Source organism: Hemiscyllium ocellatum, chromosome 18, assembly GCF_020745735.1.
Source record: "Hemiscyllium ocellatum isolate sHemOce1 chromosome 18, sHemOce1.pat.X.cur, whole genome shotgun sequence".
Lineage (NCBI taxonomy): Eukaryota > Metazoa > Chordata > Chondrichthyes > Orectolobiformes > Hemiscylliidae > Hemiscyllium > Hemiscyllium ocellatum.
Window position 1 is genome coordinate 43,466,327 of NC_083418.1, and position 27,371 is coordinate 43,493,697.

The 27,371-nt window shown below is 40.9% G+C and overlaps 1 protein-coding gene across 6 annotated transcripts in view; it reads left to right on the forward strand.

Moving 5' to 3' along the window:
• dennd2b (DENN domain containing 2B) overlaps positions 1-27,371 on the forward strand; it is a 457,469-nt gene that overhangs the window by 290,535 nt on the left and 139,563 nt on the right. For all 6 annotated transcript variants that reach the window (XM_060838921.1, XM_060838918.1, XM_060838922.1 and 3 more), the window contains one exon: positions 14,892-15,046. In XM_060838921.1, coding sequence (XP_060694904.1) covers positions 14,892-15,046 — 155 coding nt within the window. The remainder of the gene's footprint in view (positions 1-14,891; positions 15,047-27,371) is intronic.

Consider the following 27,371-nt stretch of genomic DNA (forward strand, 5'->3'; position numbering starts at 1 on the left):
GTTTGCACTGCAGCCTCACAGCGCTAGGGACCCTAAGTCAGTTCCAGCCTCTGCTAACTATCTGTGGAGTTTGTTCGTTCACCCCCTTTGTGCATGGGTTTCCTCAGGTACTGCAGTTTCCTCCCCCAGTCCAAAAGATATGGAGGTTAGGTGCCTAAGCCATGGGAAATGTCTGGTTATGAGGATAGGGTGGGGAGGGTGTTGTGGTCTGCATGGGATGCTCTTTACCATTGGGATTCTATGATATCCCTGCATTTCTATGATCTGTGGTCAATGTTGGAAGCATACTTATTCGATGCTACCAGAAAATATAACATCTGCTATCCATCGGGGACCTTTAGAGTCTTCAGGTTCAATCCTCAATCCAACTCCCCATGAAACCCTGTGCCTCTGTCTTGGCTCAGACAAAATGAAAGGCGTATGTTTACGTATTGCTTTTCATAACAACTGGGTGCCTCAAAGTGCTCTACAGCCATTGAAGTACTTCTAAAGTATATTGTTGTAATACATGCACAGCAAATTTCCACAGACAGTAATTTAGAAATTATTAAATCATTTGCTTTTCCAATGTTGATTTATGGATAAATATTGGTCTGTACACTAGGGATAAGTCACCTGGTTTTCTTCAGTATTGTATCATGGCATCTTTTCGATCCATCCATGTCACCCACCATTACCTTCTCATCCAAAAGATGTGACTTCCAATAGTGCAGCACTCCATCTGTACTGCACAGGAGTCAGGGGGGGCCTTTCTCCAGGAACACCCATTGAGTTCTCTTTTTGGTCTCTGTGAAAGTTGATTCAGAATGTATTTTTAACAAGAAACATTCATTTCCTTATCTTTGGATGCACCTTACTGTGGCTAATTGTGTTCCTCTGAAAGTTGCAATATCTCAAAGTATGCAGACTTCCATTTTTGTGTTGTTTCTCGTGAAGTTAGAGAACAACAATTTTTGAGCACAGGACACCACTCTTGTTAGCCACAACCATTTGGCAAAGGTGGCCATAAAAGCTCAGATTTGGAGGTGTGGCAAGAACCTAGAGAAACCTCTCAAGGAAGTTGAGGACCAACCTAATTTTGTACAGTTACTTTTCATTGCAATCACAGAAGTGCTTTCACTAAATGTATTGTTTCTTTGAATAAATTCTTAACTCCTGTCAAAAGTATTTGAAGAAATTATTTCTGCCGTTTATAATACATAAATAAATTCTAAACATGGATCTCAAAACTTTGGAATAGTTGCCAATGGCTACTCACCGGAATTTACCAGTCTTTCCATGGAATATAATCCTAACAGAACTGACACGCACCCCATTTCTCAGCACTCCCACAAACCGTCATACCAGAGGTTATTTTCAGATTCTGACTGCCTAATAGAAAGGCAGGTAGTGAATACTGATAGATATGTAAATGTTTATATTAATCTGTTTTGTTTCAGATCGCATTTAAAATTGCATTTAATTTCATCCTTCCACCCATCTAAATAACTACTACCTCAAAAAGGAGGAATTTGGTTCAAAGCAAAACCATTTTAACTTATTAATCAGATATACTTCTCAATATCTTCCAAACAGTCATAAAACTATGAGTCAGAGGATTGAAATAAGAAAGAACAGCCAGTCCATCTAGTTGGCTCCATTATGAACCTGGTGCTAAAATGTACACTGCAACACTTTTTGTTTCTGTCTCATTTCTTTATGGTTGTACCTCAGAGGAGGTCATTTGACCCATTCTGTGTATGCTTGTTCTCTGCAAGAGCCACCCAGCTGGACATACTTCTCTGTCTTCTCCCTGCAGCCTAGCAATTGTTTTCTCTTCAGATAATTTTTAAATTCCCTTTTGAAAGCTACAACTAAATCTGCCTTCACTGCACTTTCAGATAGTGCATTGCAGATGCTAACCACTCAGTATATGTAAGAGCTTTCCCTCACGCTCACTTAATGATGAACTAATTCAGTGTTCCCTGCGATAGTCCATGTAAAAATTAAAATGTATCCATTCAGAATTTTATTTTCTTATGAAGTCATATTCAACTTGAAATATTCACTTGGTTTCCCTTCACAGATGTTTCCAGACCTGATTACCTCCAGAAATTCCTGTTTTACTTTCTTTGTTGAATTCTTAATAATCTTTGACAATCCTGAAACATCTGGGGCATTGCTGATCTCAGCCAGTGATCTTTATTGTTTTCACTTCATGAAAAAGATATATAGTTTCACAATAACTGGCTTTTTTTTTAATTAAATAAAGTTTGCCAAATGTATATTTGGGAATCGAAGGAGAAATTCTGCTGCCTTGTCTACAAAAAAACTAGCATACAGTTCCTGAATTGCTCCAGTCAATTCAATCCTTTTGATTTAAATGTTTTTTGATGGCAATTATTGGTTCGTAGTTAACGTATATTTCGATGGTCTTAGGACTGCATGTTGAATCTCTAAAAGGCAAGATCATACATAGATCATTTAAAGAGCAAGTTTTCACTTACAAAAAAAAAAGTACCAAAGTTTGACTTGATACAATTGTTACTAAATTAGTTTGTTTAAGACTGGAATCCAAGAAAAGGAATAAAGAGTCCAATTCAGATACTAACATTGCTTGGAAAGTATAAAGGATACAATGCTGCAAACGTTGGTGGTCAGCCGTAAAACAGAAAAAAGATTAGAAACCAGCAAAAGATAACCAAGAAAAAAAAGAGAAAAGATGGATTGTAAGAGAAAGCTAGCAAGAAATAAGACAATAAAAAAACTCCCTGTCTCTGCTTGCAGCCACTCTTACCAGGAATTCAGTTGTCAGGTATGTTATGTTTTCTACCTTGTGCTGTCCTCGCATGTCCCAGCAGCTCATCTTCATCGTTTTTAATGTCATTCAACTACACTTCGATCACCCCCTCTTTCTGTTCTCTGCTTTGCCCCCTAGCAGTGCACTATGTCACTATTTAGAACTCAACTAATGGTCAAAACACTGCCATTTTATTTGTTGGATGTCACTTTTTTAAATTAGTTCTTTTTGCTTTTGCAATTTCATGTGTTACAGACTGGACCAAACCCCCTCAAAACATGCTAAGGACATGGCCTTGATGCTAATGGTTTCTTATTTTAAAGGCAGGTGCCAGGCATTGTGTTCCAGATGCAATTTGAAGCAACACATACTTTGTTCATAGGCTGTAGTTAAAATACAGACAAAATACAAATCAAACAAAAGAATCAGTTTAATTGTAACTCCATCAAAATACTTAACAAAATAATAACCCATTCAGTAACCGTGCCAATATAGTAACATCTCATAAGCACATCCTTGGCAGAGGCAAAGTCAGTACAATAGATTGTCTCACATATAATTTTAGCAGCGGGCAGAAACCCTCAGCTTTTGGCTGTAACAGAAAGGGGGAAAAAGCTTCAACAAACAACTTCAACACCCCAGCAACTGCTGAAAGCTAAACTAAAAATCCTGGTTCTGTGGTGCTTGTCCCCACCCGTTCAGACTGCTTCTGTTGTTCTAACTTGTTTTAAAAAAAGCCCAAGGCCTCACAAGCAATTACTTTATTGGCTTGAAGCAATTTGCTCAGCACCTCTGTCTCAACCTCTCTTCATTTTAAAAAAAGGACAAAATACACCTCTTAAAGTCATAGTATTGTCATGCAAATGCCTTTCTTTCTATTTGTCCTTTGGTCTATGTTTGGAATTTTGCACATATTTCGCATTCATATTTCAAAGGCCTCTATTTTCTTCCAAAAGTCTTGAATTTTTTTGTCTAGGGTTCTGAGGCAAACAGGCAAATAGAGTATAGCATTCTTTGTTACAAACTTGAGTTCCCTTGTTAATACATCCTTCATCTTTACTAAATTGTTGTCTGCCATCTCAATCCTTGTGATGTGTGTGATGCTGAAAGCAAGACATGAAACATAGAAAATGGGAGCAGCAGTCAGCCATTTGGCCTGTCAAGCCCACTCTGCCATTCAATATGATCATGGCTGATCTCCCATCTCAAAGCTTTGCTCCCTCCTAGCCTGTGCCCCTTGACAGTTTTGGTATCTAGAAACCTGTGCATTTCTTTCTTCATGATATTAAGTGCTAGCCTCCACATGTTTTCATGATTTGGAAATTGAACGATTTGAATACCACAGGTTCAAAATCTTCTGCATGAACAGATGTTTCCTTATTTCAGTCTGAAATGGCTGATCATGAGATTGTAACCCCTTGTTGTGGATGTCCCCATTCTGGCCAGAAAAAACACAGTCCCTACTTCTGGTCTATCCAGCCCATCATGAATTGATGCATTTCAATGAAATCCTTTAATTCTTCTAAACACTAGTGAATACAGATCTAGTTGACCAAATCTCTCCCTATGTTGCAAACCTGCCATCCCAGCTATCAATCTGGTGAACTTCCATTGCACTTCCTGTATGGAAACTATATCTTTTCTGAGATAAAAGATCAAAACTGCAAAAACATTACTCCATGTGGTCTCACCAAAGCTTTGTATAACTGCAGTAAGATGTTCTTCCTGTACTCAAACCTTCTTGAATGAAGGCCAACATAACATTCGTCTTCCTAGCTGTTTTATTGTATCTTCATCCTTTCTTTCAGTGACTGCTGTACAAGGACACGCAGGTCCCTTTTTTTAATATCAATAATTCCAAATCTATCCCCATTGAAATAATAATCGCCATTGTGTTTTTCCTACTGAAATGAATAACCACACTAATCCACTTAGGCTGCCTCTGCCATGCATTTGTCCACTCATTCAACTTGTCCAAATCCTCTTGAAGGCTCTTTACCTTCTTATCATGCTCAATGTCAGCTAGTTTTGTGTAATTTGTAAGCTTGAAAATATTATCGTTGAAGCCCTCATCCAAATAGTTGATGAATACCTTTTCTGAGATAAAAGATCAAAACAGCAAAAAAGTACTCCATGTGGTCTTCACAAAGCCCTGTATAACTGCAGTAAGATGTTTTTGTTCCTGTACTCAAACCTTCTTGAAATGAAGACCAACATAACATTTGCCAGGCTCTGATACTTGCAGAACCCCACTTTTTTCAAAGCATTTCATTCTATAAAGGCACATTTATTCCTACCCTTTGATTCCTTTCAGCTAAACAATTCTTAATCCATGCCAGCATATTAGCCAATCCCATATGCTTGGACTTTGCACAAATCTTCTTGTCACTTGTCTTAAATAGCCAAATATATGTCCAATGTGACACAGCTTCGGGATTCTCACTTGTTCCATCTATTGCTTTCATGCTATTGTTGTTGTCTTTTTCATCTTCATGCTTTATCTATATTCTAAACGTTTAGATTTTTCTTGATCTTTGATATTTTGTATGGTTTCTTCTAATTCAACATGTTTGAGTTTGTTATATTCTTGCCACTAACTTTTACACTGGAGGTACATCTGACTTTGATTAGAAACTGAATTAAATTGAATTAATAATTTTGATGACTGTGTACCCCATCTTCGTTTGAAACCTGTTTGATTGTCCTGTCACTGTCTGATGCTTGCTATTTGGTCTCAATATAGGTACTAGATAGATCTTGCATCATTACGATCAATGTTACAGCACGTCAATTGGCTTTTAATGATAAACATACTAGATACTTTTCCATTTTCTGTGAAGCATTGATTTATATTCTGCTTACTTCTAGATTTTTGAAAATTATTCTTGTTTTAAATATTCCTTTTTTTTGTTCCTACTTCAGGTTTGAATCCAGACAATGTTTCAACAATTCCTGCTTCAAGCATATTATTTCTTCTTTGATTTTCAAGGTCACTTTAATGAGATGATTCACTAAGTTTATAGTTTCCAATCAGATATACTCTATTACTATTGATGCCTTAGTTCTCATACCAAATAATGAAAGATAAAGCTTTAACATGTATATCAAAAGAAAAAGAGTAGCAATGGTGAGCATTGATCCATTTGGGTGAAAATGAAGAATTGGTGGATCACCCAGGAAATGGCAGAGGCTTTGAAAAGGAACTTTGTTTCTATTTTCACATAAAAAGCACAAAAGAAAGCCATTAATAGAAACCCAAGAGGCAAAAGTGAGAGAGGAGCTCAAAACAATCACAATCACTTGAAACTAATGGGGTAAAAGATGAAAAATATCCTGGAGTTGATGGTACACATCTTAAAATCTCAAAGGAAGTGGCTGCCAAAGATAATTGTTGTACATTTGAACATTTAAAACCAATACTAGATTCTGGAAAGGTCTGAGCAGATTGGAAAGTTGCAAATGTAAGCTCACTGTAAAAGGAATGGAAGGGGACAGAAAACAGGAAGCTATGTGGATCAGGTAATTTAAAGTTATTGTCATTGGTCAAATGCTAGAATCCACTATAAAAGAGACATTAGCATGATCTTTAGGAAATTATAATACAGTCATAATTGGTGGTTCTGTGAAAGGAAAAGTGCTCAACAAATTTATTAGAGTTTTTTGATGTAACAAGCAGGATGAATGAAGAAGAACCAGTAGTTTAGGGCATTTGGATTTCCAAAAGGCATTTGTTACGGTGTCACATAAAAGATTACTGCAGAAGATTGGAACTTGTATTATTGATGGCATGGATAGAAGATTGGCTAACTTACAGCAACCTGTAACTAGTAGGTCATCCAGTGATCAGAGCTGAGACCCCAATAACTTGTAATTTATATATGAATGATTTGAGAAAGAAAGGGACTGACTGTATTGTCACCAAATTTGCTAGCAGTGCAGCAAAAGATAGGAAAATAAGCTGTGAGAAGGGTACCACATGTCTGCAAAGGGACATATATATAGTTATATATACTAAGTGGGAAAAAGTGCTCAGTGCCTGATTGAGGGATCTTGCATTGGGAAGGGAAAGCCTGGTGTGAGCTGAATCCTTGAGTAGGTGCTTAACCCAACAGCACAAAACCTCTCCCACCCTCACTTATCTCTGGCCGATGTTGCTCTCTGATCTGCCTCCTCCAGTTGGTGCACTTTTTCTCAGCAGCCACCCCTTCCCTCTTGACAATGCCAGTCCTTTATGGTTTGCCAGCTCTCAGTAGGTGGGACTTGTCACATCTGGGTTGATTCTGCGGAAGGCCTGCTGAAGATGTATCAATTATCCTGATTTATTTATAATTCAGCAAACCTTCCCCAAAGAAGGCAGTGCGGCTCTCTTCACAATCTCTTCAACCAATGGCCAAAACCCTTGCTATCGCTATCAAACTTATCCCAAATGTTTTAAATTTGAGATGGAGATGAGATTTATGAGTTTGCACATTCTCCTCGTGTCTGCGTGCATTTCCTCCCATGATCCAAAGATGTGCAGGTTAGGTGAATTGGCCATGCTAAACTTGCCCATAGTGTTTAGGGATGTGTAGGTTAGGTGCATCAGTTAAGGGAAATGTAGAGTAATAAGGTAGGGGAATGGGTCTCGCTGGAATATTCTTCAGAGAGTCGGTGTGGACTTGTTAGGCCAAATGACCTGTTTCCACACTGTAAAGATTCTTTGATTCTATGAAAGTTGAGAAAGTACCGACGATGAACAAGTTAAACTTCCACATTAAAAAAATGTTTGCGACCTTTCCCCTTAAACTTTGAATTGTGACTTCAGATTCTAATTATGGAGTGACAGCTACCTTATTTCCATGTTATCAATGTTCCAACCCACCTTATTTATTTGCCATTTCCAATTCTGCTTTCCATCCCCAAGAAACTAGACAAAATTCCCTAAAAGTAAGTTAGGGTGGGTACCAGTTCATCAACTTCCTGTCCTAACCATTGTCCAGCTGTCTTCAACACAATATATTTGCATGCTCCAAAAACACCACCCTCTTCCATTCTTCATCCATGTAAGCTATATTCAGCAAACCATCAGCTTCAGCTCAACATGCTTGCTGTTGGGCCAATTCTCACACTTCAAGTATGTGCTTCAGGATTGAACAATCTACTTTGGAACTCAGGAACACTTTGGACTTGCATGTTGGGTTGTTTTGCATGTAGTGACACATGAACCTGCATGGATTCATCATGTGGTTGTAAGCTTGTTTTCTTAACACACTCACTTGGCGCTTCAACAATGACTTCCAGGCTGCCAGCCTTTGTAACTTGCATTACATTTTAATGCAGAGGGAGTGGCAAGCAGTTTGTCACAGTGGAAAGAACTGAAGAGTCAGTTACTGTACAGCACCATGTTACAAATTCAATCTTTTGGATTTTGTCAATGGCTTGTGGCAAATACAGTAAATAGACTTCAAACAAATGGCCACATGTGAAAGATAAGGGGGAGTAGTTCTTGGTAGGGGAAAGGAGGACTGTGATCCATTGGGGTAATGCCACAGCCATTCAAGTAGCTCATCTGATTTCAGTCCAGAGGACTGGGCCATCGTGGAAGCCAAATCCAACCAGTCTGGTAATTTCGTGGGGGCCTGTTGATTGCTATGAGGCATCACTCCTTTGGCTGAGCTTTGCTCAGCTGGGTCAGTCCTGTTTGCCGTGAGTTTGAATCACCCATTGAAACAGCGAACCTTTAATTCCTACATGTTTTTTTTAATAGGAGGAGTTACAGCTGAAAGATGACTACAGATTAAATTCAGTGGATGTCCATAGGGGAGCCTTGAAATGTCACATCTAAAAGTGTTAAGGATGCTTCAAAGGGGGAAATGCGTTACAAACTAAACTGTAATGGCTTGGGAATATTGGTGGTGGAAAAGGCAGCAGTCTGGTTGAGAGACATACTTGTGTTTTGCCTTTGCAAGGTTTAAAAACACGTTCAGCCCTACTTTGTGTGTACAAGTGAGCTGAGGTGTTAATGTGAACTTGTAACCTAAGGTACTCGTGTATGAGCTTTTGTTCAAGCACTAGAGTGCTGTGAATGTCACAATTGAAGAACCACCAATTATGTAAAGGTTTTATTGCTGTGAGTACTGGAATCCAATCAACACACCAATCAGAATGAACTGGGTAAAACTATTTCAACTAACCTGCAAAGCTAAGAATGTCAAAAATTAACTGCTCAACTATTAACCGTTCACTCTTTACTCTTAACGAGTGACGCAGAGATGGATCCGTGTATCCCTTAACTTTTATCTTTCCTTGGGTTCACTTTTCATTTCCTGTCACTGTTTGTGTGTATTGTGTTATTATTTCTTTTCCTGTTTAGAAACTTGCAACTTTTATATGCTCAAGATTATGTTGGCTGATTTTAAAACATTTGAACTAGGAAAAATGATGTCCACAATGGATCCATTCATTCAAGGCTGTGGGTATTTCTGCCTAGCTTATATTTAGTGCCCATCCCTAATTGTCCTTTAGAAGATGATTTTGAGCTCCCTTCTTGAACTGCTGCTGTCTGTGTGCTGTAGGCAGAACCACAATGCTGTTAGAGATGGAGCTGCAGGAACAGCATCCAAGTCAGGATGTTGAGTAGTTTGGATGGGCATGGCAAGTGGTCATATTCCTATAATTTGCTGTCTTTGTCCTTCGAGAAGGTAGTAGCCATGGGTTTTATAGGCTAAGGAGCTTTGGTGAATTTCTATAGTGCATCTTTGTAAATGATACACACTGCTGTATTGAACATCGGTGATGGAGAGACTGATTGGCATCACAATCACAAACAGTCAACCAACCTGCTTTATCCTGAATGGTGGTGTTATTTATTCTTGGAGGTAGGGAGTATTCTGGCAATCACAACACATTTTCGTTTATGCTAACTATGACTCTGTCCAGCAGAGATGTTTTTCCCTAATTCTGTTTGCTCAAGTTTTACTTGGGTTGCTTGATGCCACACTTGGTCAAATGTAGCCTTGATTGACTCATCATGTCACAACTGGAATTAATGCATCAACCAAGGCTGTAGTGAGGTTAGGGGCAGGGTAGCCCTGGCAGAGAATCCAACTGAGCCTTCGTGAACAGGTCCATACAATTTTATTCCTTTGAGACATTTTAGTACCACGACATAAGATAATTTAAGAGGTCAGTTCATCACAGGATTCAGCTGAGTGAATCTCTCCTGAACTGCCTCCAATGTTGGTGGATCCTTCCTTGAAAACAGTGACGAAAGCTGTACACAGCTTACCAGCATCCTGTTAGCAAGAGTTGTAACAAGACTTTCCCATTATTGAACTCCGAGCAATAAAGTCCAGTATTCCATTCGCCTTCTGAATTATTTATTGTACCTGTATGCGAACAGGACAATCGGTTGCCCTCCTGAAAGGAAAGGTCTGTCAGCGTATCCAGTAGACATTGCAGGACCTCTATCTCCATGGTCACTACCGACCTATCCATGGGGACAGCCAGACGCAAGAATGCCAGAGCCAGTGTTGGCGGACACCTCTATTCTTTAATCCAGTTTATCGACTGCCTCTGACAAATCTGCCTGCAGTTGCTGAGCCTCTCTGCTTCCATTTTGACCAAGTTATTACCATGGAATCATCTTCTGCCAAGTAAGTTATGAAAAGAGCATGCAGCTACAAAAAATAAGAGGTTAAATGAGTGGACAAAATGTGGGAAATGTGAATTATCTACTTTGGCAGGAAGAATAACAAATAAATACAATTGGTGAGAGATTACAAAGCTTTGATAATCAGAGAGATTTTTGTGTTCTGTATATGAATTGCAAGAGATTGATATACAATTACAGCAAATGTTCAGGAAAAGTAATAGAAGGCAGTCATTTATTGGAAGGGGAATTAAATACAAAAATAGAGAGGTCATGCTGCAGTTATACAGGACACTGGTGAGATCGTATCTGAAGTGATGGAAACAGTATTGACCACCTTTATTTAAGTAAGGATGCAAATAGAAGCAGTTTAGAAATGATTCCCTTGGATATTGTCTTATATTTTGTCTTTCAGGAAAGTTGAGACAGACTAGCCTTGTATCTCTGGAGTTTAGAAAAGTAATAGGCAAATTAATTGAAGCAAACAAGATCCTGAGGGAGTCTAGATAGGGTAGATGTGGAGAGGAAGCTTCCTGCTATGGAAGAATAGAACTGGGTTGTTCAAAAATCAGAATCATCCATTTAAAGCAGAGATAAAATGATTTTCCTCTGAGGGTCATGAGTCTTTGGAACCCTTCCTAAAAACGTAGTGGAAGCAGAATCTGAATATTTTTAAGGCAAAAGGTAGATTCTTATTAAGCAAGGGGTGAAAGGTTATCCAGAATAGTCAACAATACAAAATTGAGGTTGCAATGAGATCAGCCATCCCCTTGTTGAAAGACAGAGTGGTGGCAAGGGTTGAATGGCAGCCTCCTGCTCTAAAATCGTATGTTTGTATGGAGCAGTGGCTTTGAACCTTATTTTTTTATTAATCAACAACTAACATTTTATAATATTATATAATATGTTTCTTAACTAAGATATTAAATTTTAATCTGTTCCTTTTCCAAAGCTGAAGATGTATAGCAAGATGACTTGAAAAATGTATTAAACGTAGATACTGGATAAGCTGGATTTGGAAATAATCAAATATGGGTGTAGGGTTTATGATGTGTGATTGCCCCATACTCATTCAATATAATACAGACAACATGTAACCCTTTGCTGTGTGCAATAACACTAACCATTCTGTTTATTGGCTGCACCTATTGCAAAGGGCCTAATGTTATTTATTACTTAATAGTACCACTTCAAGCTACCCTATATCTCTGCATCGCAAGGTATTGAAAGGTGCATTGTGGCTGCTGGAGTTGCTGAAGTTGTTTTGAATAATGCTGGGTAATAAAGAACAATGGCTGACCAATGTACCAAGGTTTTCCAATGCTGCACAGCTGGGAGAGATGTCATAACTCTCAGGCACATGATGAGAAGGCAACGGATACATGAAGGTTATGCCAGGAATACTGTCCCAGGGATCTGGACACAGCATCACAAGCATTTTAATAACCTGACAGGTGTTCTCAAGGTCAATGAGTGCTATATCCTACCCAGGTACCACCAGCCTCAGCCATTGATTAATTCACACTCCCAACACTCACCAATAACCTTTATCAATCACAAGTCCTATTTAACATCGTATGCGACACCTTAACCTCATCTACTTGGTGCAGTTGCAAGAACAGTTCACTGCAATAATTCAATCTATGTCTCGCATCTTGCACATAATGCCATCCTTATGACACCCACTGATACATTTCCCCCTTCTTTGTGGGAGGAGGTGCACTACCATGAGATGGCATGACATAACTGGAGGGCAAGATTGTTCTATTCTACATAGAGGAAATAGTGCCACCTTTATTGGAAACACTTGGCTGAGACTGGTCAGCAAAATAGTTGTGCCCATTGAAGATGGCAGCCTTCATACCTAATTCTTTCACATTTCACTTCTTCTTAATCCCAAAATGTCTCCTGATTTAAAAGCTGTCTTAATTTTCCTCTCCCCCTCACCGTAGCCTTAGTTTTCCTTTCTTACCCAAAGAGTGGAGCCAGGCCAGGTAAGGAGGAAAGTCAAGAAGCTGATGATGACCAATGCAATCAGGGCGGCACTGCGGCACAGTGGTTAGCACTGCTGCCTCACAGCGCCAGAGACCCGGGTTCAGTTCCCGACTCAGGCGACTGACTGTGTGGAGTTTGCACATTCTCCCTGTGTCTGCGTGGGTTTCCTCCGGGTGCTCCGGTTTCCTCCCACAGTCCAAAGATGTGCAGGTCAGGTGAATTGGCTACGCTAAATTGCCCGTAGTGTTAGGTAAAAGGGGTAAATGTAGGGGAATGGGTGGGTTTCGCTTCGGCGGGGCGGTGTGGACTTGTTGGGCCAAAGGGCCTGTTTCCACACTGTAACTAATCTAATCTAATCTGTCACCCACACCACCAGCCCAGATACTGACACATCTTGGATGATAGGATTGAGCTGGGATCTACATGTCATGAAACACAGGGTATGGATATGCAGCAGGCAGGGAAAAAGGCAAGGGCAACACAGTTCCTGGATAGATGATTCCTGAGGTCTGCTTCGGATGAACATTTCTGTAAATTAGGCTGTAGAAATAGGCTGATGGGTGTACATAGCAAAATGTTTGATTTGTTGTGAAGCTTGTCAAAAACCTTGCATGTATAGTCAAGAGGCATGGAGGATTCCAGTATCAACTTAGCACCAAGTCTTATGTAGAGTCTAGAGCCCATTCTCTTCCAAGGTGGAAATGATAACCATCTCCATCAGTATATATGTGGACTCACCCATGATGCAGAGTCCAATATTTGCTATCTTAGTGACTATCACGGTACAATCAGATTCTACCAAATGTACAAGTGCTGCCAGAGAATTGACCCTCCCAATGAAATGAGGTTAGCCTCCTTTAAATAGAGAGTTGCAGTAACTTCCTCCGTGCAATAGGAGAAACTGTTAATTGTTGCGAATATCTCCAGGACAATCCTAGTAGGAGCCAAATGCATAAACAACCATCGCTACTCTTGCCTTCAAAGCCACTGGCAATGTGGCTCAGTTGTTGTCAGTTTTCATTAAATACCTCCTTAATGATGTGCAGACATTTCAAACCAATCATGCTTTTTCCTTTCCCTTCTCCTCTACCCTCTAGCAGCTTGTCCTGCTCTGTGTAAGCTCTGGTTATTCTCCTAGTTATGCTTAATTCCTAAACTGCAGCTATGACTGGGAGCAACTGGCTTGTGCAGAACTTTGCAGTCAGTAAAAAGTACTTTTCACAGCAACTTCAGGTTTTTACAGTTTGAAACCGTTATGGAAAACACCAAAATTGTGTAGAAATGTAGCAATTACTTTTAAATAGTTGGTTATCTTTTTACAATCTTAAGATGTAGGAGCAAAATCAGCCCATTCAGTTGATCAAGTCTGCATTCAATCATGGCTGATATGTTTCTCAACCCTATTCTTCTGCCTTCTCACTCCTGAGCCTCATACTTAAGTAGTGCTAGTGATAGGATGTGGGTCCACAAACTGACATGAGTTTAGCTATGCAAGTTGAGAGAACATTGGCTGCAGTGGAGAACATCAAAATGGCAACATATTGTCGATGAACACAAATATATTGTTGATGAACACAAATGCATGTCTGCAACGGTTTACCAAGATGATGTCATGCACACTAAATGCATATTTTGTGTCAGAAGTGTGTATGAAATGTGGATATCATTCTGGAACATTAGGGGAACTGTTAGCATCCAGGAAGCTGATACTTCAGAGCTTCATTTCTCTTTTCTGATATTTACTAGTACTAGAGAAATGGCCTGAAGTTAGCATTATTGGAGAAGGCCTGTGACAACTTCCTCCCTCTGTCTATATGTCCATCCCTCCCTCCCTCCCTCATTCACTTACTCACTCCACTCACTCGCGATCTCTCTCTCTAAATTACTCTGTCTAAATCACTCACTTGTTCGTTCTATCGAACTCTCGAACACACAAATGCACTTTTACACTGGAAGTAATGGATGTTGGGCACAACTGTAATATAAATGCTGAGAAATCCTGTTCCACTGATGTTTCACTATAATTCGAGTTGATACTGTGATCTCATATCCTCAGGAGGCAACGAGCCATTTTCACAATGGTGCAGATGAAAATTTATCTTGATTTTCTAATCAATATTTCTCATGAATGCAGACCTTACTCTGGTTGTATTATAGAACCTCATCTTTTTATATCCCAGATCTTTCTCTCTGAGACCAATTTTATGTTTTCAATTTTTTTTTAAACAGTCATTCAGCTTTTGGCAGTCTTTTGTATTGATGTTTGCAGAATAAATGATTGGTGGAGAGAAATGGTTAAACTATAATAACCTAACAGGTATTCAATTAGAAAGTAAATGATGGAAGAGATCTGTTTGTTTGACATGAAGATTCACATTTTAGTTTGAATAAATTAATCTTAAGAGCTGCACATTTTCAAAAGATATCTAATTACAAATCTGTTAGCTTGATTGAAAAAAAATGACTTTTTTCTGTTTTGATTTTCAGAAAATCCTTTGAATTTGAAGATGCTGTAAGTCTTCAGTCATCCCACTCTCCCTCTCCTACTGAAAATGGTACATCCACCTCTCCTCTGGAGGCTCACAGCAGATTCAGTTCAAAAAGCACTTTAGCAGAAGAGAACGCCTATGAAGATATCATAGGTAAGAGTTTGCAAAACTATATAGTGAGGAGCATATTCATATTTATACCTCAAAAAGTAATCATGTTTGTCATTCTCAATTTTTTTTTAAAATCAGCTGCAGTTTATTGTGCATTTTCTTTGATCCTTTAGTTAGTGACAGAAGCTTGGAATTTGCAACAGGCTGCTAACTTCATTGGTCCTACTCTGTAGACCGTAAGATGTAGGAGCAGAATTAGGACATCCAGCCCCCGAGTGTGTTTCACCATTTGATCTTGGCTGATACGTTTCTCAATCCCAATCTCCTGCCCTTCACCCTTTTACTATTGATTCCCTTATTAACCAAGAACTTATCCATCTGTCTTAAATAGACTCAATGACTTGGCCTCCACAACTTTCTGCAGGAATGAGATCTCCACATTCACCACCATCTGGCTAAAGAAATTCTTCCTCATCTCAGTTCTAAAGGGCCATCCCTTCACTCTGACGCTGTGCCCTCAGCTCCTACTCTCTTCTACTAGCGGAAACATTATCTCTATGTCCACTCTATCCAGATCTTTCAGTAGTCTGAGGTTTTGATCAGATTCCCCTGCATTCTTCTGGACTCCATCGAGTACAGTTCCAGAGTCCATAATCACTCCTCATATGACTGGCCCTTTATTCCCAGGGTCATTCTTGTAAAGCTCCTGTGGATCCCCTCCAATACCTGCACATCCTTCTTGAGAAATTGGGGCCAGTACTCAAAGCGACAATTATATCCTGCCATGCACAGTCAAACCAAGAAGTTCTGAGGTTGGTGTCAGTTATAATGTGTTTCTCCTCAGGCTGCGCTATTGTAGTCTACTCAGATGTAAACAGCACAATGTATGAACCAATGAAAAAAAGAGGTTTTGTTTATTTGGGAAAAAAGCATGATTTTATTGTTGTTCTAAGTCATAATTACTGCTGATCAACTATTCTGGCTCTGCAAGTCTAATCTTTAAATTATGGAGTCACATTATCTTGGAAGAACGCATTAAAACTCGCAGCTTTTCTTGATATATATGACAAATGATATTCCCTTGTTCAGGAAAGGGAAGAGGAATCATCCTGGGAATTACAGACCTGTCAGTCTTACGTCTGTGGTGGATAAATTATTGGAGAGGATTCTGAGAGAAAGGATTTATGAAAACAGAAAAACCATAATTTGATTAAAGATAATCAGCATGGCTTTGTGAGGGGCAGGTCATGGTTCACAAGCCTTATTAAATTCTTTGAGGATGTGACAAAACACACTGAAGGTCGAATAGTGGATGGTGATGTACATGGATTTTAACAAGGTGTTTTGTGAGGTTCCCCATGGTAGGAGCTTAGAAAGTAAGGAGGCATGGGATACAGGGGAATTTGGCTGTCTGGATACAGAGCTGGCTGGCCCATGAGAGACAGGGGGTGATAGTCGAACTTAGAAAATATTCACCCTGGCGCTCGGTGATTAGTGATGTTCTGCAGAGATCTGTTCTGGGACTTTTGGTCTTTGTGATTTTCAGAAATAACTTGGATGAGGAAATGGGAGAATGAGTTAGTAAGTTTGTCAATGACATGAAGGTTGGTGGAGTTGTGGAAATTGTGGAGGGTTGTTGTAGGTTGCAATGGAACATTGACAGGATGCAGAGCTAGGCTGAGAAGTGCGGATGAAGTTCAACCTAGAAAAATATCAAGTGATTCACTTTGGAAGGTTGAATTGAATGCAGAAGACAGGGCTAAAAGCAGAATTCTTAGCATTGTGGAGGTACAGAGGGATCTTAAGGTCCATATCCATAGATCCCGAAACGTTGCCACCCAAGTTGGATAGGGTTGTTAAGAAGCTGTATGGTGTGTTGGCTTTCATTAGCAGGGGGATTGAGTTTAAGAGCTGCAAGGTTATGCTGCAGCTCTATAGAGCCCTGGTTAGACAACACTCTTAATATTGTGCTCAGTTCTGGTTGCTTCATTTGCAAGAAGGATATCGCTTTAGAGAGGATGCAGAGGAGATTTACCAGGATGCTGTCTGGACTGGAGGGTGTGTCTTATGAAGAGAGATTGCGAGAGCGAGGGCATTTCTCATTGAAGCGAAGAAGGGTGAGAGGTGCCTTGTTAGGGGTGTACAAGATAATGAGAGGATGGATAGGGTGAATAGTCAGAGACTTTCTCCCAGGAGGAAATGGCTATCACGAGGGGGCATAATTTTAAAGTGATTGGAGGAAGGTTAGGGGAAATGTCAGAGGTCAGTTCTTTACACAGTTTAGTGGGTCCATGGAATGCACTGCCAGCAGTGATGGTAGGGTCAGGTGTATTAGGGACATTTAAGCAGCTCTTGGATGGGCACGTGGAAGATAGTAAAATGAAGAATATGGAGGATAGTCTGATTTTAGAGTAGGATAAAAGGTTTGGCACTACCTCGAGGGCCAAAAGGCCTGTACTGTTCAATAGTCCAGAGTTGTGTTCTCATATTCACATTTTTCTTCTTATCCCATGTGTATGTCCCAACATCTATTTTGTTTTCTGTATGATGATCTATATGAGATATAAGTTAGACCATAAGACATAGGAGTGGATGTAAGGCCATTCGGCCCATCGAGTCTACTCCGCCATTTAATCATGGCTGATGGGCATTTCAACTCCACTTGCCCGCATTCTCCCCGTAGCCCTTAATTCCTTGTGACATCAAGAATTTATCAATCTCTGCCTTGAAGACATTTAGCGTCCTGGCCTCCGCGGCAATGAATTCCACAGGCCCAACACTCTCTGGTTGAAGAAATGTCTCCGCGTTTCTGTTCTGAATTGACCCCCTCTAATTTTAAGGCTATGCCCACGGTCCTACTTTCCCCGCCTAACGGAAACAATTTCTTAGTGCCCACCCTTTCCAAGCCATGTATTATCTTGTAAGTTTCTATTAGATCTCCCCTTAACCTTCTAAACTCCAGTGAGTACAATCCCAGGATCCTCAGCCGTTCCTCATATGTTAGACCTACCATTCCAGGGATCATCCTTGTCAATCCCCGCTGGACATGCTCCAGTGCCAGTATGTCCCTCCTGAGGTGTGGGGCCCAAAACTGGACACAGTACTCCAAATGGGGCCTAATCAGAGCTTTATCAAGTCTCAGTAGCACATCGCTGCTTTTATATTCCAACCCTCTTGAGCTAAATGACAACATTGCATTCGCTTTCTTAATCATGGAATCAATCTGCATGTTTACCTTTAGAAAATCCTCGACTAGCACTCCCAGATCCCTTTGTACTTTGGATTTATGAATTTTCCCACCATTTAGAAAGTAGTCCATGCTTGTATTCTTTTTTCCAAAGTGCAAGACCTCCCATTTGCTCACATTGAATTTCATCAGCCATTTCCTGGACCACTCTCCCAAACTGTCTAGATCCTTCTGCAGCCTCCCCACTTCCTCAGTACTACCTGCCTGTCCACCTATCTTCGAATCATTGGCAAAATTCGTTAGAGTGCCCCCAGTCCCTTCATCCAGATCATTGATATATAGCGTGAACAGCTACGGCCCCAACACTGAACCCTGTGGGAAACTGCTTGTCACCGGCTGCCATTCCGAAAAAGAATCTCTTATCCCAACTCTCTGCCTTCTGTCACACAGCCAATCCTCAATCCATGCCAGTAGCTTACCTCGAACACCATGGGCCCTCACCTTACTCAGCAGCCTCCCGTGTGGCACCTTATCAAAGGTCCTTTGGAGGTCTAGATAGACCACATCTACTGGGTTTCCCTCGTCTAACCTACTTGTCACCTCTTCAAAGAATACTAACAGGTTTGTCATACTAAATCCATGTTGACTTGTTCTAATCCGACCCTGCTCTTCCAAGAATTTAGAAACCTCATCCTTAATGATGGATTCCAGAATTTTACCAACAACCGAGGTTAGACTAATTGGCCTATAATTTTCCATCTTTTGTCTTGATCCTTTCTTGAACAATGGGGTTACAACAGCGGTCTCCCAATTATCTGGGACTTTCACTGACTCCAGTGACTTTTGAAAGATCTCAACCAATGCCTCCGCTATTTCCTCAGCCACCTCCCTCAAAACGCTAGGATGTAGCCTAGCGGGGCCAGGAGATTTGTCAATTTTAAGACCTTTTAGCTTTTCTAGCACTATCTCTTTTGTAATGGCAACCATACTCAACTCAGCCTCCTGGCTCCCTTTAATTTTTGGGACATTACTCATGTCTTCCACTGTGAAGACTGACGCAAAGTACTTAAGTTCTCCTGCTATTTTCTTATCTCCCATCACTAGGCTTCCAGCATCAGTTTGAAGTGGCCCAATGTCTACTTTTGCCTGTCGTTTGTTTCTTATGTATTGAAAGAAACTTTTACTATCATTTCTAATATTACTGGCTAGCCCATCTTCATATTTGATCCTCTCCTTTCTTATTTCTCTCTTTGTTATCCTCTGTTTGTTTTTGTAGCCTTCCCAATCTTCTGATTTCCCACTGCTCTTGACCACTTTATAGGATCTCTCTTTTTCTTTGATACATTTCCTGACTTCCTTTGTCAGCCATGGCTGTCTAATCCCTCCCTGGATAATCTTTCTTTTCTTGGGGATGAACCTCTGTACAGTGTCCTCAATTATACTCACAAACACCTGCCATTTTTGCTCTACTGTCTTCCCCGCTAGGCTCTGCTTCCAGGCAATTTTCATCAGTTCCTCTCTCATGCCCTCATAATTACCTTTATTTAACTGTAACACAATTACATCCGATTTTGCCTTCTCTCTTTCAAACTGCAGACTGAACTCTACCATATTATGATCGCTGCTTCCTAAGTGTTCCCTTACTTTAAGATCTTTTATAATGTCTGGTTCATTACATAGCACTAGGTCCAGAATAGCCTGCTCCCTTGTGGGCTCCATGACAAGCTGTTCCAAAAAGCCATCCTGTAAGCATTCCATGAATCCCCTTTCTTTGGATCCACTGGCAACATTATTTACCCAGTCCACCTGCATATTGAAGTCCCCCATGATCACCGTGACCTTGCCTTTCTGACATGCCTTCTCTATTTCCCGGTACATGTTGCACCCCTGGTCCTGACCACTGTTAGGAGGTCTGTACATAACCCCCATTATAGTTTATTTGTCTTTGTGGTTCCTCAATTCCACCCACACAGACTCCACATCATCCGATGCTATGTCATTCAGTGCCATAGATTTAATTTTGTTCTTAACTAACAAGGCCACCCGACCCCCTCTGCCCACCTCCCTGTCTTTTCGATAAGTTGAAAATCCTTGGAGGTTTAACTGCCAGTCCTGAACCCCTGCAACCATGTCTCTGTGATACCTACCACATCATAATCATTCACTATGATCTGTGCCATTAGTTCATCTGCTTTGTTACGAATGCTACGAGCATTCAGGTAAAGTGCCTTAATGCTAAAATTCTTATCATTAGAGATATTGGAGGTCGTAAGATGTCCTAAGTTATCCTTCGTTTTTATTGCATTCCTAATCTGCCTCAAGGTTAAATCCACCTGCATACATGCTATCTTCCTGCTTATCTTTGCATTTAACTCCATACTCCCTGTCGCTTTCACTTTTCCTTCCCCCCCCCCCCCCCCAACTCAGAAGTTTAAAGTCCTACTGACCACCGTATTTATCCTCTTCGCTAGAACATTGGTACCTGATTGGTTCAGGTGGAGACCGTCCCAACAGTACAGATTCCCCCGTTCCAAAACTGATGCCAATGCTCCATGAAATGGAATCCCTCTTTCCCACACCAATCCCTTCACCATGTATTTATTTCCCTAATTTTCTTATCCCTATGCCAATTAGCACGTGGCTCGGGCAGTAATCCGGAGATTATGACCCTTGAGGACCTGTACTTCAATTTCCTTCCTAGTGCCTGATAACCCCCAAACAGATCCTCCACCCTAGCTTTGCCTATGTTGTTAGTCCTAACGTGGACCACAACAACTGGATCCTCCCCCTCCTGCTCCAATATCCTTTCAAGCTGGTCGGAGATGTCCCGCACCCTGGCACTGGGCAGGCAACACACCATGTGAGACACCCGATCCGGCTTGCATAGGATACTATCTGTACCCCTAATTATAGAATCCCCTATAATAACCACTTGTCTTTTTGCTCCCCCCTCTTGAATGGCCTTCTGCACCATGGTGCCGTGGTCAGCTGGCTCATCCTGTCCAGAGCCCTTTTCCTCATCCAAATAGGGAGCAAGAATCTCATACCTGTTGGACAAGGTCAAGGGCTGAGGCTCCTGCACTCCTGAACTCAGGTTCCCCCTACCTGCCTCACTTACAGTCACACTCTGATGTCCCTGATCACTAGCTGAATGTGAATTACTTAATCTCCCAGGTGTGACTGCCTCCTGAAACAAAGCATCCAGGTAACTCTCCCCCTCCCAGATGTGCCGCAGTGTTTGAAGCTCAGATTCCAGATCATCAACTCTGATCCGGAGTTCTTCCAGCAACCAACACTTGCTGCAGATGTGGTCACTGCCATTCACAATGGGATCAGCCAGCTCCCACATCATACGGCTACAGCACATCACCTGCCCAGCCATCTCTGCTTAGTTAATTACTTTGTTACTTTGTATAGGTTTGAGTTAAAATACTTTCTGATACCTCTCTGCTATAGTCTTTTTTCTAAAAACCAATTAATAGATAAACCATAAAAAGTAATTTTTAACCATTCACCGATAAAGAAATAAAAAATCCTTACCTTAATAAACCAGAGTCCTATTTTTGGATGGGGGGGGGGGGGGGAAGGTGGAGGTGGGAGACACAACATGTGTAGTGTCTCGGGTTCAGCCACTGCCCAGATATATTACCAGCAGTCCCCTGGACATCACTCCGGCTCTTCCTACTTATTAACTAGGTTAGAGGAGGAAGGCAGGTGGGAGACACTACAGTAGTAGAGTCTCAGGTTTAGCTGCCTTGCTGATCTATATGGTCACTGCTTTTCTTCCCGGTTGCCCCTGTGGTCCACGTCACTTCCTCCGCTGCTCCCGTTCCTTCTGTGAAAGAGAAAAACACTGCTGCCTGCTACCGGTAAGTAATTTTAATAAGAACTGCCTTACCTTATCTGCAGTGTTTCAAGTTCGTCCTACCTCTGCTGCTGCTCGCACTTAAAAAGTTCTCTCCGTTTTGCTGTTGGCTTTCCTCCCTTTTGAGGATTCTTTAATCTGATTTGCCGATCAGTCTGCCAGCAATTTCCCCTGCTCCTGGATGCCTCAAATCCAGAGCGGGGAACGGTAAGTTCAAAGTGCTGTTGGGTATAGGAGGTCTGTACTCTGTAGCTGATTCGAACTCAGCCTTCTCTGAAATCAGCGACAGGCACTGGGTCAACAATAATGAATACATTTACACAGAGACTTGTTTTGTTGCAAGAATTACACTTGGGACATCAGAATCAATGTTAAACTCGGCTGACAGTAACCCGGTAAGTGATTTGGAGGGTAACCTGGAATTTTACAGGCACCCAGGAAATAGAGGGGAGGAGGTTGACAGCAAGTAAAATCATAGAGCTCTGTCGGTTCGGGTCCCTGTTGCCCACTGTCAGGGCATTTTGCCAACAATATAATGTGAAGTGAGTAAATTGCCTGCCCCAAAGTGATGTGCAGGCTGTTTAATTAATTAAAGGACCATTTAAACAATATCATCAGCATTTTGATTACAGTGAATCCGGCCCCAACCTCTCCCACCAGCCAGGAGAGAAGACTGCCCCCTAAATGGAAGGGACAGTCCAGGAGAGAGAGTTTCATGAAACAAAGAGGGTGCTGCACTCATGGAAGGTAACTTCTGAGGTTCCAACAATTTCCAGCAAAGGGCCTCCCTGCCAGCACCCAGGCCTGTATTTTTGGAGATTTTTTTCTCTTTTACCCACAGTACACTGGCAGAATTATAGTCACTGTTCTAGATGGCACTGATGTTCTGATAGCTATCAGACTGGGCTGGCAGCTCTTGGGACCTTCCATTGTCTTTAATAGGTGGGTATGCCCGGTTGTAGTCACTTAACTGGCAGCCCACCCCTTTAAAGGGATCATGGATATGCTGCTGTCTGTAACAGGGCTGTCTCTCTTGTCACCCAGAAAATCCTGCATGTTGACTTTCGACAAAATAAATCTAATCATTAATATTGATAGGAGGCCAAGTTTCTAACAGTACAGTGCAAAAAATATATCTACAATGATGACTTTTCAGAACACTTTTTTTTAATATTCACATAGAAATGGTTATCATCATTATTCAACTATTTTTATGTTTTCCAAATTGATGAAGTTATCTTTGCATTATTTTAAAATTCTCATACCCATTATTACTGTGGTTTGAAAAGTACTTCCTGAATGATATCCTGCATTTGGCAAGGATCTTATTTGCAAAGCCTCAATTACTCATCTCATCCTTAAAGACTGTAATTGCATGCTATTACAGTGTTGCTAATTCCACGGAGCTTTTATATTTTCTATCGCAGCAATAGTTTGAACATAGGTTTTCACTTGTCACTGGAGTGAAAGCCCAATCTCTACAGCACTCATTTCTTTCCCATTTATATTTGCAATTAGGCATTTTAGGCAGTAAAGGGCTTTATAAAAAAGAGATGAAAAGAAATGGAAATCCTTTGCCTACTTAGAGATGTGTAGAACAGAAACAGACACTTCGGTCCAACTCATCCATGACGACCAGATATCCCAATCCAATATAGTCCCACCTGCCAACACCCGGCCTATATCCCCCCAAACCCTTCCTATTCATAGACCCATCCAGATGCCTTTTTAAATGTTGCATTGTACCAGCCTCCACCACTTCTTCTGGCAGCTCATTCCATACACGTACCACCCTCTGTGTGAAAAAGTTGCCTCTTAGATCTCTTTTATATTTTTCCCCTCTTAACCTAAACCTATGCCCTCTAGTTCTGGACTTGCCAGGAAAAGGCTTTGTTTATTTATCCTATCCTATCCATGACCCTCATGATTTTATAAACCTCTATAAGGTCACCCCTCAGCCTCTGATGCTCCAGGGAAAACAGCCCCAGACTGTTCAGCCTCTCCCTGTAGCTCAAATCCACCAACCCTAGCAACATCCTTTTAAATCTTTTCTGAACCCTTTCAAGTTTCACAACATCTTTCCGATATGAGGGAGACCCAGAATTGCACACAATATTCCAAAAGTGGTCTAACCAATGTCCTGTACAGCTGCAACATGACCTCCCAACTCCTGTACTCAATGCTCTGACCAATAAAGGAAAGCATACTAAATGCCTTCTTCACTGTCCTATCTACCTGCGACTCCACTTTCAAGGAACTATGAACCTGCACTCCAAGGTCTCTTTGTTCAGCAACACTCCCCACGACCTTTCCATTAAGTATGTAAGTCCTGCTAAGATTTGCTTTCCCAAAATGCAGCACTTCGCATTTATCTAAATTAAACTCCATCTGCCAATCCTCAGCCCATTGGCCTATCTCATCATTGTACTCCAAGGTAGCCTTCTTTGCTGTCCACTACACTTCCAATTTTGATCTCATCTGCAAACTTACTAACCGTACCTCTCATGCTCACATCCAAATCATTTATGTAAATAACAAAAAAGGAGACGACCTAGCACCGATCCTTGTGGCACTTCACTGGTCACAGGCCTCCAGTCTGAAAAACAACCCTCCACCACCATCCTCTGTCTTCTACCTTTGCGCCAGTTTTATATCCAAATGACTAGTTCTCCCAGTATTACATCAGATCTAGGTTAGAGTGGTGTTGGAAAAGCACAACAGTTCAGGTAGCATCTGAGGAGCAGGAAAAGCGACATTTCGGGCAAAAGCCCTACATCAGGAACGAAATGTCGATTTTCCTGCTCCTCGGATGCTGCCTGAACTACTGTGCTTTTCTAGCACCACTCTAATCTAGACTCTGGTTTCCAGCATCTGCAACCCTTGTTTTTACCTTGCATCAGATCTAACCTTGCTTACCAGTCTCCCATGGGGAACCTTGTCCAACGTCTTGCTGAAGTCCATATAGATTACGTCTACCTCTTTGCCCTCATCAATCCTCTTTGTTACTTCTTCAAAAAAACTCAATCAAGTTTGTGAGACATGATTTCCATTCACAAAGCCATGTTGACTATCCCTAATCAGTCCTTGCCTTTCCAAATACATGTACATTCTGTCCCTCAGGATTCCCTCCAACAACTTGCCCAAAACAGATGTCAGGCTCATCGGTCTATAGTTCCCCAGCTTGTCCTTACCACCTTTCTTAAATAGTGACACCACGTTAGCCAACCTCCAGTCTTCTGGCACCTCATCTGTGACTATCGCTGATACAAATATCGCAGCAAGGGACCCAGCAATCACTTCCCTAGCTTCCCACAGAGTTCTAGGGTACACCTGATCAGGTCCTGGGGATTTATCCACTTCTGTGTGTTTCATGCCATCCAGCATTTCCTCCTCTGTAATATAGAGAATTTTTCAAGATGTCACTATCTATTTCCCTATCTATATCTTCCATTTCCTTTTCCACAGTAAACACTGAGGCCAAATACTTATTTAGTATCTCCCCCATCTCCTGCAGTCCACACAAAAGCCGCCTTGTTGATCTTTGAGGGGCCATAATCTCTCCCTAGTTACCCCTTTGTCCTTAATGTATTTGTAAAAACCCTTTGGATTCTTCTTAAGTCTATTTGCCTAAGCTATCTCACGTCCCCTTTTTGCCCTCCTGATTTCTCTCAAGTATACTCCTACTGCCTTTATACTCTTCTAAGGATTCACTCAATCTATCCTGTCCATATTTTACATATGCTTCCTTCTTTTTCTTAACCAAACCCTCAATTTCTTTAGTCATCCAGCATTCCCTATATCTACCAGCCATTCCTTTCACCCTGACAGGAATATACTTTCTCTGGACTCTCATTACCTCATTTCTGAAGGCTTCCCATTTTCCAGCCGTCCCTTTACCTGTGAACATCTGTCCCTGGTCAACTGTTGAAAGTTTTTGCCTGATGCTGTCAAAATTAGCCTTCCTCTAATTTAGAGATTCACCTTTTAGATCTGGTCTATCCTTTTCCATCACTATTTTGAAACTAGTAGAATTATGGTTGCTGGCCCCAAAGTGACACCTCAGTCACCTGCTCTGCCTTATTTCCCAAGAGTACCTTCTCTAGTAGGTACATCCACATACTGAATCAGAAAATTGTCTTAACAAATTCCTCTCCATCTAAACCCTTAATATTATGGCAGTCCCAGTCTACGTTTGAAAAGTTATAATCCCCTACCATGACCACCCTATTATTCTTCCAGATAACTCAGATCTCCTTACAAATTTGTTTCTCCATTTCCCACTGAGTATTAAGGGGTTTATAATTCTTGGTGAATCATTTTAGAAGGCAGAGACCTCAGAAGCAAGTTACCCCCCTTGCAGCGAACCTAATGAGCGCAGTAAAATATCCATAAAGCAAATGTAATCAATGTCGTTCATAGAAGACATTTTTATAAATTAGGAGGAAGTTTTTATTTGGATCTCTTAAGTGCCATTCAGAGCAGGCTGATTTTTCCAGTTCAAGACCTTTATTTGTGAATATGGATGATGTTCAACCGCCGCCAACCTCAGTCTTTCTAAACCAAGTTTCTAACCCAGAGTTTCTAAACCAATACTACGTACCCTCCCCCTGCAGTTTTAGGAATGCACCTGGATTAACCACAGGCTTAAATGCAACTCCTTCAATTAACAAAACACTTGCACTAGTGTGATCACTTCGTTCGTACATTACGCAAAAATAGATTAAACAAATTATCCTACTTTCTTTTTTAAATTCACAACAATGTACTTTCCTACATGTCATAGCTGAGCAGAATTCAAATATGTTTGCAGAAAATGATAGATGAAGGGAATGAGGAAGAAAATAAAGCAGGGATTCTCTTTCTCTAACCAAAGTAAGAAATATTTGGGTCAGCTGGAAAGAGGTCAAGAAACATGGCAAAGCTGTGATATAAATTTGAACCAGGACTGTAACATTTCTCAGATATCCAAGTAAGTTTGAATAAAACCAAATGTGGTTTCTGGCACCACAGAACTTTCACTGCATGAAATTGGCTTTGCAGTAAAATTCAAAAAAAGGAATTCACTCCTCGGTTTACTGCTGGCCTTCCAACCACCTTCGGTTTCCACCCCAAAAGTATATTAAACCCTTCGAATACTGATGCAAAACAAATAGCAAAAACAGTACCAAATATATAACATGATTTTCTAATTGATATATGAACATGCAGTTCAAATCCAATAGATTCAGGCTACTTCCAATCTGTCAAAGTAGTGCATTAATTCTCCAAGATTCAATTATACTGAGTTGTCTTCAGAATCCTGACAATGAAATATG